At 38.0% G+C, this 13,606-nt stretch overlaps 1 protein-coding gene across 3 annotated transcripts in view; it reads right to left on the bottom strand.

The window, feature by feature from the left end:
- The window catches only part of FAF1 (Fas associated factor 1), a 474,879-nt gene that overhangs the window by 283,682 nt on the left and 177,591 nt on the right, over nucleotides 1–13,606 (bottom strand). For all 3 annotated transcript variants that reach the window (XM_011227828.3, XM_034652358.1, XM_034652351.1), the window contains exon 5: nucleotides 8,314–8,405. In XM_011227828.3, the coding sequence (XP_011226130.2) occupies nucleotides 8,314–8,405 (92 nt within the window). The remainder of the gene's footprint in view (nucleotides 1–8,313; nucleotides 8,406–13,606) is intronic.

The following is a 13,606-nucleotide window of genomic DNA, read 5'->3' on the forward strand; positions in this document are numbered from 1 at the left end:
GCATATAATTTTATTTTTTAATGTTTTTTAATTATATTATGTTACTCACCATACAGTACATCCCTGGTTTCTGATGTAAAGCTCGATGATTCATTAGTTGTGTATAACACCCAGGGCACCATGCAATACGTGCCCTCCTTTACTACCCATCACCAGTCTATCCCATTCCCCCACCCCCTCCCCTCTGAAGCCCTCATTTTCTTTCTCAGAGTCCATAGTCTCTCATGCTTCATTCCCTCTTCTGATTACTCCCCCTTTCTTTATCCCTTTCTTCCCCTACCGATCTTCCTAGTTCTTATGTTCCATAGATGAGAGAAATCATATGATAATTGTCTTTCTCTGCTTGACTTATTTCACTTAGCATTATCTCCTCCAGTGCCGTCCATGTTGCAGCAAATGTTGAGAATTCGTTCTTTCTGATAGCTGAGTAATATTCCATTGTATATATGGACCACAGCTTCTTAATCCAGTCATCTGTTGAAGGGCATCTCGGCTCCTTCCATGATTTGGCTATTGTGGACAATGCAGCTATGAACATTGGGGTGCATATGGCCCTTCTCTTTACTACGTCTGTATCTTTGGGGTAAACACCCAGTAGTGCAATGGCTGGGTCATAGGGTAGTTCAATTTTTAACTTTTTAAGGGACCTCCACACTGTTTTCCAGAGTGGCTGTACCAACTTGCATTCCCACCAACAATGTAGGAGGGATCCCCTTTCTCCACATCCTCTCCAACAATTGTTGTTTCTTGCCTTGTCTATCTTTGCCATTCTAACTGGCGTAAGGTGGTATCTCAGTGTGGTTTTGATTTGAATTTCCCTGATGGCTAATGATTTTGAACATTTTTTCATGTGTCTGTTAGCCATTTGTATGTCTTCATTGGAAAAGTGTCTGTTCATATCTTCTGCCCATTTTATGATTTGTTTATTTGTTTCTCGTGTATTGAGTTTGAGAAGTTCTTTGTAGATCTTGGATACCAGTCCTTTATCTGTGGTGTCCTTTGCAAATATATTCTCCCATTCCGTGGGCTGTCTCTTAGTTTTTTTGACTGTTTCCTTGGCTGTGCAGAAGCTCTTTATCCTGATAAAGTCCCATAAGTTCATTTTATCTTTTATTTCTCTTGCCTTTGGAGATGTGTCGTGAAAAAGGTTGCTCTGGCCGATGTCATAGAAGTTGTTGCCTATGTTCTCCTCTAGAATTTTGATGGATTCCTGTCTCACATTGAGGTCTTTCATCCATTTGGAGTTTATTTTTGTGTATGGTGTGAGAGAGTGGTCAAGTTTCATTCTTTTGCATGTAGCTGTCCAATTTTCCCAGCACCATTTATTGAAGAGACTGTCTTTTTTCCACCGGATGTTTTTTCCTGCTTTATCAAAGATTAGTTGCCCAAAGAGCCGAGGGTCCATTTCTGGGTTCTCTATTCTGTTCCATTGGTCGATGTGTCTGTTTTTGTGCCAGTACCATGCTGTCTTTGTGATCACAGCTTTGTAGTACAGCTCGAAATCCGGCATTGTGATGCCCCCAGCTTTGTTTTTCCTTTTCAACAGTTCCTTGGAGATTCGGGGCCTTTTCTGGTTCCATACAAATTTAAGGACTATTTGTTCCAGTTCTTTGAAAAATGTCCTCGGTATTTTGATCGGGATAGCATTGAAAGTGTAGATTGCTCTGGGTAGTATGGACATTTTAACTATGTTAATTCTTCCAATCCATGAGCATGGAATATTTTTCCATCTTTTTATGTCTTCCTCAATATCTTTCAAAAGTGATCTATAGTTTCTAGCATATAGGTCCTTTACGTCTCTGGTTAAGTTAATTCCAAGGTAACGCATGGTTTTTGGTGTTATTGTAAATGGGATGGATTCCCTAATTTCTCTTTCTTCAGTCTCGTTATTCGTGTATAGAAATGCAACTGATTTCTGGGCATTGATTTTGTATCCTGCCACCTTACTGAATTGTTCTATAACTTCTAATAGTTTGGGAGTGGATTCCTTTGGGTTTTCCATATAGAGTATCATGTCATCTGCAAAGAGAGACAGTTTGACTTCTTCTTTGCCGATTTGGATACCTTTGATCCCTTTTTGTCTTCTGATTGCTGTTGCAAGGACTTCTAGTACTATGTTGAATAATAGTGGCGAGAGTGGGCATCCTTGTCGTGTTCCTGATCTTAAGGGAAAGGCTTCCAGCTTTTCCCCATTGAGAATAATGCTTGCAGTAGGCTTTTCATAGATGGCTTTTATGAGATTGAGAAATGTACCCTCTATTCCTACACTCTGAAGGGTTTTAATCAGGAAAGGATGCTGTATTTTGTCAAATGCTTTTTCTGCATCAATTGAGAGGATCATATGGTTCTTGAGTCTTTTCTTGTTGATATGATGTATCACATTGATTGATTTGCGAGTGTTGAACCATGCTTGCATCCCAGGTATGAATCCCACTTGGTCATGATGGATAATCCTTTTAATGTACTGTTGGATTCTATTAGCAAGGATCTTGTTGAGGATTTTGGCATCCATATTCATTAGAGAAATCGGTCTGTAATTCTCCTTTTTGAGGGGGTCTTTGCCTGGTTTGGGGATCAAGGTAATATTAGCCTCATAGAATGAGTTTGGTAGCTTTCCTTCTGTTTCTATTTTTTGAAATAGCTTTAGGAGAATAGGTATTATTTCTTCTTTGAATGTTTGGTAGAATTCCCCAGGAAAACCGTCTGGGCCTGGAGTTTTATTATTTGGAAGGTTGTTTATCACTGACTCAATTTCTTCATAGTTAATTGGCCTATTTAAGAAATCTATTTCTTCCTGTTTCAGTCTTGGTAGTTTATAGGTTTCCAGGAAGGCCTCCATCTCTTCCAGATTGTTTAGTTTTTTGGCATATAGCTGTTGATAAAAGTTTCTAATAATCCTTGCAATTTCAATGGTGCTGGTCGTGACCTCTCCCTTTTCAGTCATAATTTTAATAATCTCAGTCCTTTCTCTTTGTTTTTGGACAAGTTTTGCCAGTGGTCTATCAATTTTATGGATTCTCTCAAAGAACCAGCTTCTAGTCCTGTTGATCTGCTCTACTGTGGTTCTGGTCTCTAATTCATTGATTTCTGCTCTAATCTTGGTCAACTCCTTCCTTGTCAGTGGGTTAGGCCTGTCCCTCTGTTGCTGTTCCAGTTTCTTGAGGTGAGAATATAGAAACTGCATTTTAGATTTTTCTATTCTTTTGAGTGAGGCTTGGATGGCTATGTATTTCCCCCTTAGGACTGCCTTTGCAGTATCCCATAGGTTTTGGACCGTTGTGTATTCATTCTCGTTGGTCTCCATAAATTGTTTAATTTGTTTTTTGATTTCCTGGTTTATCGAGTCATTCTTGAGCAGGATGGTTCTTAGCCTCCAAGTGTTTGAGTTTCTTCCAGGTTTTTCCTTGTGGTTGAGTTCCAATTTCAGAGCGTTGTGGTCTGAGAATATGCAGGGGATAATTTCAATCTTTTGGTATTGGCTGAGACCTGTTTTGTGTCCCAGAGCATGATCTATTCTTGAGAATGTTCCATGGGCATTTGAATAGAATGAGTATTCTTTGGTTCTGGGGTGTAGTGTTCTATATATATCTATGAGGTCCAACTCGTCGAGTATGGCATTCAAAGCCTTTGATTCTTTGCTTAGTTTTTGCCAGGGTGTTCTGTCTATTTCTGATAGTGGGGTGTTGAGGTCCCCTACTATTACTGTGTTCTTATCTATATGTCTCTTTATTTTGGTTAAGAGTTGGCTTGTGTATCTTGCTGCTCCCCTGTTGGGGGCATATATATTAATAATTGTCATATCCACTTGTTGAATACTTCCTTTAAGAATAATATAGTGCCCTTCTGTATCTCTCTCTATGGCCTCTAGTTTAAAATCCAGTCTATCTGATATGAGAATTGCTACTCCAGCTTTCTTTTGAGGTCCATTTGCGTGGAAGATGGTACTCCATCCCCTTACTCTAAGTCTGAATGCATCTTTGGGTTCAAAATGAGTCTCTTGTAGACAGCAAATGGATGGGTCATGTCTTTTTATCCAATCTGCAACCCTGTGGCGTTTTATGGGAGAGTTTAAGCCATTTAGATTGATAGAGATTATTGACAGATATGATTTTAATGATGCCATTTCTCTTTAAAGTCTTTGTATCGGTTGTGACTTGCTGCTCTGTATCACTCTTGGGGCCTTTTTACCTTTATAGAGCCCCCCTTAATATCTCCTGTAGGGCTGGTTTCGTGGTTACGAAATTGGTTAATGATTGGCGATTTTGGAACGTCTTTATTTCTCCATCAATTCTGAATGACAGCTTTGCTGGATAAAGGATCCTTGGCTGCATGTTTTTCTCTGAAAGAGCTTTAAAAATGCCCCCCCAAGCCTTTCTCTCATTCCAGGTCTCTGTAGACAGGTCTGACGTAATCCTGATACCTTTGCCTTGGTACGTGAGAAATTTCTTTGCCCTGGCCGCTTTCANTTCTGCCTCATTCACCCTGGCTGTTAGAGCCTCTAGTTTTGACTGCATTTGGCTCATAGAATTTTTAATTTCTGCCAGATTCGCTCTCATTTCCGCCCTTAGAGATTCTATATTCTCATTAACATTTTCGTTAATACTTTTTTCAGGTCTACACATCATCTTGACCATTGTTACTCTGAATTCCATTTCTGATAATGTGGTTATATCCATATCCATTAGTTCTGTGGCAGAGGCCACAGACTCATTGTCTTTTCTTTGCTGGGGGGGATTTCTCCTTCTCGTCATTCTGATGAGGCGAGGTCGCGGGGTTGTCCAGAGCCCAAATTATTGACCGGGACCCAGGCCGTGCGCCCTTGCTTTATAGGGATCTTAGGGATGTGGGCTTCTTGATTTTTCAGCCTGCCTTCAGGGGGAGGGGGCCTGCCGTGCCGATACTCAGGCAACCCTGTTTGGGTACAGTCTCCGTGTCCCCTGAGAGGGGGAGATGGGGATGGGCACACTGTGAGCCGGTATTTCCAGGCTTTTGTTCTCTGGTGGCTTTCCCTGGTGGTTTGCTGTGCCTCTTCTGAGAGTCAGAGCAGTAGTGGCCGAATCTCAGCCTCTGTCTCAGAACAGAGGGATCGCAGACCGTTCTCCACTGATGTTCTGGCCACTTTAACTCTGTTTCTGTTGGTGCTGCTCAACCCTGCAGCGTCCCGGGATGTGCGCCCCACACCCGGCGTCCCAGCCCTCAGTTCCAGGGCCGGCACGTCTCTGTCCTTTGTGTTCTAACGCCGCCAGCCGCCAGCCGCTCCGTGCGCTCCCGGAGCTCCTGGTCTCAATCTGGTTCCAGTGAGTGAACCAGAGCTCTGGTTTTCAGTCTGATGGTGCGCGTTCCCCAGCTCACGGTCTCAGTCTGCTCTCTCGCGGGTGTCGGTCCGCAGTCCGCCCACTCCCCCGTGCATTTGGCTACCGCTTCCCGGTGCCGAACGCGGCAGCTCCCTCCCCCTTCCGTTTATCTTCTGATATCTGTGCGTGGTTTCATGGCTCCCGGCTTTGTACCTCAATACTCAGCGCTGGAGATGTTCATTTGTAGAGATCCAGATGTATCTTCCTGCGTCTCAGGCTGATTCCATGGATGTTCAGTCTGGTCTGGTACCTATCCAACTCGACTCAGGGGACCGGCTGAAGAAGAGATCCCCTACTCCTCCGCCATCTTAACTCCTGACCTCCCTATCTTTTATTATTTTAATTGTTGGATTACTGATAAATGTTTACTCCTACCAGTTGATCAAGTCACTACTGCCCTTTTGCCATGACACCATCCAAAGACTTTCCACTAAATCTTCCCCCTCAAATCACATATGGCATGATTATATAAATGGATACTTTAAGTCATTTATTCTTTCATTCATTCCACAAACATTTACTCATGGGACTATAATAGTAATTCCTGGGATGGGAACCTAATTTTATACAGAGGCCTGTTAGAGAAAGTAATGTTTAAACTGGGACCTGAAGGATGAAGTAGAGCCACCCATGTGAAGAACTGGGGGTAAAGCATTCCAAGCAGTTGAAGGTACAGGTAAAGATATAAAGTGCTTGGGTCTATTAGAAGGATTAAAAGGGTGTTTCTATGGCTGCATCATGGAAAATGAGGGTAAGAAAGGCTGAAGATGAAGTTTTAGAGGTGAACAGTGGGTGAATAATACAATGCCTTTTGAACCATGGTGAGTAGCTTGAATTTTATTCGAAGTTCAATAAAAAACTGTTTTAACAGGAGAGTGATAAAATTTAATTTTTATTCTTAAAAGATCATTCTGGCTGCTGTGTGGAGAAAGTAAGGAAGAACCCAGGAAAGGAAGCTGGAAAAACAATGATGAAGCTATTACACTGATCCAGGCAAAAGATGCTAATGGCCTAAATTAGGCAGCAAAATAAAAATACTGAAAAGTGACCATAAGTGAAATATATTTTGGAGACAGAAGCTGTAGGACTTACCAAAGGATTAGGTGTTGTTTGAAATGGGAAAAGACTGGATGCCCATATTTTTCGATTCAGCAGGGCTATATAGTGCTGCTGTTTATCAGGGAAAACTGGTAGAGAAATGGCACAGAAAGAAAAACCAAGAGCTCCATTTTAAACATGCTAACTTAAAGATGTGATAAGTTATGCGAGTACAAAAGTGAATTACCAATTTGGATACTTGAATTCACAGAAGTATAACCTGGAAATATAAATTTCGGAGCAATCAGAAAATTAATGGCATAGGAATAGCAGAAATGACCTTAGGAAAAGATTATACAGAAATAAGTAACTGAAAATATTGTTGGTGACAAAAGATTATGTTCAAATATTAAAACAGACAGCTTTAAGAACATTTTCAAAATAATTGCCTTTCTCTTCACAAACTACTGAAAATGCCATGTGCAACTGATTCATATCCATAGATTTCTCAATAAATGAACAAATAAATGATACAGCTATATAAACTAATGCATTCTAGTGTTTTATTTCTGCTGAGGTTGTTGATTTACTCAAGTAGCATTACTTTTTATTTTTTAACATATGTTTCAATTACAACAGCCATGTAGCACCAGGGGTCAACAAACTATGCCTATGGGACAAATCTACCGTATTGCCTATTTTTATACGGTCTATGAAGTTAAGGACGATTTTTACAACTTTAAATTATGGGGGGGAAAATAATCGAAAGAAGAGTATTTCATGATATGTGAAATTACATAAAATTCAAATTTCTGTGTCCATAAATAAGGACGTACTGGAACACAGTCATGGCTCACTCTTTCACATATGGCCTATGGTTCCTTTCACACTACGACAGCAGAAATGAGTAGTTGCAATGGAGACTGTATTGCTTGAAAAGCCTAATATATTTACAACCTGGTTCTGGATAGAAAGTCTGCTGACCCCTAAAATAATACACTATTAACCTGTACCTAAATTCATAAATATCTTGCTAATGTGAAATTCATATAAATATCTTATTGAAATACCCCAAATATCTCCATATACCAAATGAACTCACATATAAATATTTGTAAGCACAATGTCTACCAGAAGTCATTAACAAAGAACTGAACTAAAAGTTGAAGATTCTAAGTTTATGCCTAGATATTGAAATATCAAGTTAATAACTCTGAAACCATTTGATAATTATTTGCACTTCAAACATCTAAAACTTTAGAGTTAATTCATTTCTTTCCATCTCTCCCCACTCTCTGTCAGACAAAGAAACAGTGTGTGAAACATTTAATACCAGAGGCTGCTACTGGGTCCTTGAGAACAGCAACTACTGCCTTAAGATTGCAACAATTTATGAAAATTTTTAAAGTACAATTCATTCCATGCACTTGCCACTACCCAAGTAAACAAAGATTCTTACCATTAAATTTCCAAGTTTAAAAAAATGTCTTATTATTATCATCTTTTTTTCATAATCAATTTCTGGCATACATGTATACATTGTTTATGACTTCTTTCAGGCCAATAAGTAATTGTTCAGTAAATTATTATTCCAGGGCACTTACTGACACCCTATGAGGTTGGATAAAAAAGTAAGAGCTCTCAAAAAAGAGTGCCAAACTAACTCCTACGTAACAGTTAGAAATGGGAAAAACATGCCATATAGTGTTTTCATTTACATACCTAACTCATTCAAAACTGTTGGTTTACCATGAAAATGTTTTTTAACTTGAAAAACACTGTTTGCTGATTCCTTAAACTAAGTTACTAGTACCAAAATCTACTTCTGTCATATGTAACACAATTAATAAAAATCAATTTTTATATATCATTTAGTCAATTGCATGACTTAATTTTATTTCTAGGCAATTAAGAAACTCACACTGTCTTCCACATCTCCAGTCTTCCAGCCTTTCAACAGCATTTTAGACACAGGTATCTGAAGTTCATTTTCTAGAATCTGTTTAATCTCTCCTGTATAAATAAGAAAAGACTGAATATTACTAACAAAATAATGCAATCAACATTTGTCCATACCTAAGGCTACCAATAATATTAGGCATATGGTACACAATGACGTTTCTCTGATGAATAAATAAGAAACACTTCTATAGTCCAAACTTCAAATCTTAAACAAACAAATGGCCCCTTTGAAGAACTCAGGCTTCAAGATTAATTATGACAAAACTCTACAATTATAGCTTTGAAAAGAAATAGATACCAGCGATTGGGGTATTGATTAGAAACAACCTATTTTAATGAATCATCGAACTTTACATCAAAAACCAGGGATTGGGACGCCTGGGTGGCGCAGTCGTTAGGCATCTGCCTTGGGCTCAGGGCGTGATCCTGGTGTTCCGGGATCGAGTCCCACATCGGGCTCCTCTGCTGGGAGCCTGCTTCTTCCTCTCCCACTCCCCCTGCTTGTGTTCCCTCTCTCGCTGGCTGTCTATCTCTGTCAAATAAATAAATAAATAATCTTAAAAAAAAACAAAACAGGGATGTACTGTATGGTGACTAACAAAATATAATTAAAAAAACATTAAAAAAAAGAAAAAAGAAACAACCTATTTTAAACTGACCTACTGTCAACTGACAATACCACCATGTGTTCAGCACGTGGTAGGAATAGCAGGTAAAGTATAAGTCTTGAAGTGGTATAGTATAAGCAAAGCATATTTCAGAATGAAGATTTGGGTTGAAGTCTTATCTTAAAGAAATCAAATATCGATTCTTAGTTTTTGTATCATAAAATGGAGAATAATATTGCCTTTCTTAACTATTTCCAGGGTCTAAGGATAAAAGGAAATAACATCCCTGAAAGAAGCTGACAAAATATAGCCAATGTATATAATCTAGAAGACAATTTAAATTATGTTAAAGAGAAAAGCAACAGAATTTCAGAAAAGAAAAAAACATGTGTTGGATAAATAGAGAAGATTTTGAGAGAGATGAGACTTAAACCCAGATTGAAGGATAGCTGGGTTGTGAAGGAGTGCCACACTAAAAGTTATTCTATTCAGTGAAGACAAAAGACTTAAAGGCAAAAATGAACATGATGCTAATGAAAAACACTGAGGAATCAAAATTATCCCAGTGCTCCACAAATTATTTTTCAGGAATCAAGTCTACTTATAAATCAATCAGCTAATTTCTGGAACTACAGTATATTAAGCAGACTGTTGGATCAGAATATACAAGTATTGCATATAACTACTTTTATTAGGTTGTTGCTAGTCTATACTTTTTTTAAAAAGTGTATTTTTAAAAGTATACTTTTTTATACTTTATTTTTACAGAGAGAGAAAGCACGTGCGTGAGCAGGGAAAGGGGCAAAGGGAGAGGGAGAGAATCTTAAGCAGGCTTCACATCCAGCATGGAGCCTGATGAGGGCTCAATCTCATGACCCTGAGATCATGACCTGAGCTGAAATCAAAAGTCAGATGCTTAACCGACTGAGCCACCCAGCCTAGTCTATACTTTAGATTAAAACATAATTCAACTGACTTATAATAAGTGATTGAATACTGAAAAAACTGATTATGTTAAATATAAAAGAAGAAAAATAATTCCAAGCTGACAAAGGGAACGTAGGGGGGAAAAACCTCATGCTACACAAGTACTATGTACTATGGAAATATAGTTACCAAAGCAAGCAGTGCTACAATCAAACACTTCATGGCCTCAGTTACACAGTTTTACTTCCCCAAAGAAAATTCCAATTTGGGCACTTTTGATAAAATGTCATAATATACTTTACAAGCACAAACTTTTATCAACTTTGGCCTTCAAAAATGTCACTGCTGACAAAGAATTTTTCTTTTATGGAAATGGTAAAAAAATGAGCCATACTTTTTATATCAAATACATATAAACATTGCCTTTTTGTTTATGGCTAAGATTGGTATTTCTAGAGCTGTACTTGTCTGGAACTGAGCTTATGCTCTTCCAAGTCTGCCCAGTGCTTTCCTCTTAAGAAACCGATCTTGACCTGACACCTTCTACCTAGACTCCTGCAGATACTCTTAGTATTCATAACCTAAAAGAAGTTTCTTAAAGAAAAAACAAAAAGAGATTTTAAGTTGAAGTCACAGTTACTCTTTGCAACAAGCTTGCGTAACATATAAAAAGTCTAATTCCACAGGCAGAGAGGAATAGAAAACAAAACCAGAATCTTGACAGCAACCAGAGTTCCTCATATTTTAAAAATTGATTCTGTTGGTCTCGATTTCTTCTTCTGTAAAGTGGGGATAATTATAGTACCAACACTTCATTGGGTTGCTGCATTAAATCACATAAGGTATGGAAATATTTTGTATTAGTATGTATCTCAAAAAATGTTGGTTATTTTGATTTGTATTAACTAAGGTAATACACACATAAATGTCTAGCATAGTACCTGGCCAGTATAGATTATAAATAAACAGTGGTTATTGTTTTAGGAATATCCAAAATAATTTAGGTCAGTGAAGTACTAGAATGCAGCAAGTTTCAGAGCCAGTATTCATATCTGGGTCTGCCTGACACCAAGAATCTTAACACAAGACAGCACTGCCAATACAGCACCCTAGTATGTTACTTGGAAAAGATATGCAGATATCATTAAGGGCAGTCCACTGAACTTGCAAACCATATATCCGATAATGAGTCAATGTCCAAAATATATAAAGAACTCACAACACAATAGCAAAACACACACACACACACACACACACACACACACACACACACACTCCAATTAAAAATGGGCAAGGGTGCCTGGGTAGCTCTGTTGGTTAAGCATCCGGCTCTTGGTTTCAGCTCAGGTCATGATCTCACGGTTCTGGGATCAAGCCCGGGATTGCACTCCGCACTTAGTGGGGAGTCTGCTTGAGGATTCTCTCCCTCTTCTCTGTCCCTCCCTTGTTCCTTCTCACTCTCTAAACAAATAAATCTTCAAAAAAAAAGGGGGGGGGTGGCAAACAACCTGAACAGATATTTTTCCAAAAAAGATACACAAATGGTAAACAGGTAAATGAATAGGTGCTCAACATCACTAATTATTAGGAAAATACAAGTCCAAACCACAATGAGATATCATCTTATGCCTATTAGAATGGTTTCTATCAGAAAGACGAGCAATAAATGCTGGCAAAGATGTGAAGAAAAGGGAACCCTTGTGCACTGCTGGTGAAATTATAAATTAGTACAACCACTAGGGAAAACAGCATGGAGGGTCCTCAAAAATTAAAAACACAACTACCATATGATCCAGCAATATATCCAAAGGAAGCAGAAACACTATGTCAAAGAGACAACTGCACCCTCATGTTCATAGCATTATCTACGATAGCCAAAATATGGAAGCAACCGAAGTGTCCACTGATGGATGAATGAATAAAGAAGCTGTGATTTATGTATACATTTCAATATTATTCAGATATAAAAAAGAAGGAAATCTTGCCATTTTTGTTAACATGAACAAACCTTGAGGGCATTATGCTAAGTGAAAGAAGTCAGATACAGAAAGCAAGTACTATATATGTCACTTACATGTGGATCTAAAAAACAAGAAAGAAAGAGAAAGAAACACACAGAAAAAGAGATATTTGTAGTAACTAGAAGTGGAGACTTGGGAATTAAATGAAGGTACAACTTTCAGTTATCATAATAAGCACATAACATGATGGCTACAGTTAACACTACTATGTGGTATTTTTAAAGCTGTTGAAACTTCAGTGGGGGAATCTGAAATAAAAGTGAAAAAAAATTGATTTCCCCAAAGGTTTAGGTGTTCATGGGGGTCATTTTAAGAAATATGCCCTTATTTAGAAAAACCTGCATACCTACTATTTATTTTCCTTTGGGTATATGTTAACTAACCACCTTTGGAGGCATTATTAGAATATACCTTCCAAATTAATACTTTTTGTAAGGCATGCCCATTTACTAGATAATGGAAAGCTACTTTTTGGTCAGTGATTTTTGTTTCCAGCCTTAAAAATGGTGGAAAACCAATCATTATTTTTGTTAACATTGAATTGTTGGGAGTTTAAAAATAAACAAACAAAGTTGTTAAGAAAGTAAATCCTAAGAGTTCCCAATACAGGGAGAAACTCCCCCTCACCTTTTTTTGTATTTATGTAAGATGATGGATATTAACTAAACTTACTGTGGTAATCACTTTACAATATATTCAAGTCATTACACTGTACACTTTAAAAGTATACAGTGTTGCGTATCAATTACATCTCAATAAAACTGCAAAAAGACTTTAAAAAGTCCAATAAATCCAACAGCATACTTTCAAAAAACCCAACTTAGATTATGATTTACATATAATAAAATTCACTCATGAATTTTGACAAATATGTACACCACTGCAACCACTACCACAATTAAGATAATAATTGTTCTTTTTCATTATTTAGTAGTATTCCATTATATTGTAAGGTAGGCAGCTTCTGAAATGGCTTCCAATGCTCCCCACCCTCATGGTATTCATGCCTTTTGTAATTCCCTCTCCATGAGTGTGACCTGTACTAAGTTACTACTGATGAAGAGAATGTAATAATGGTGATGGGATGTGACTTCTGAGATACAAGACTGGTTTCCATCTTGCTAGCACACTCTCTCTTGCCCTTTACTTGTTCTCTCTGATGAAACCAACTGCCTTGTAAACTGGTATAGAGAGAAGCAAACATAGTAAGGAACAAAAGACAGCCTCCAACCACGAGTGAGTGAAGAGCTGAGTCTCTGTTCAACAGCTCGCATGGAAATGAATCCTGTCAGCAACCACATCAATGACCTCAAAAGTTTATACTTCCTTAGTTGAGCCTTGAGGTAACATACTGATTGCAGTGCATAAGAGACCAGCTAAGCCACGCCTGGATTCCTCATCTATACAAACTGTGAGATAAATTATTTTCTTAAACCACTAAATTTTGAGTCATTTGTTGCACAGCAACAAATAAAATACATATGGATATTGCACAATTTGTTTATACATTCTCCAGCTGATGAATATCAGCAGTATTTATGTTTTTTCCCTACTGCAAATGAAGCTACTATGAACATTGTGTAAACCCTTTTGTAAGTATGTGTTGATTTCCCTTGAATAAATACCTAAGAATGGATTTGCTAGACTGTATAATTAACTTTTTTTTAAAAACTGCTAAATTGTTTTCCCAAGTGAT

Source organism: Ailuropoda melanoleuca, chromosome 2 (genome assembly GCF_002007445.2).
Source record: "Ailuropoda melanoleuca isolate Jingjing chromosome 2, ASM200744v2, whole genome shotgun sequence".
In the NCBI taxonomy this organism is placed as follows: domain Eukaryota; kingdom Metazoa; phylum Chordata; class Mammalia; order Carnivora; family Ursidae; genus Ailuropoda; species Ailuropoda melanoleuca.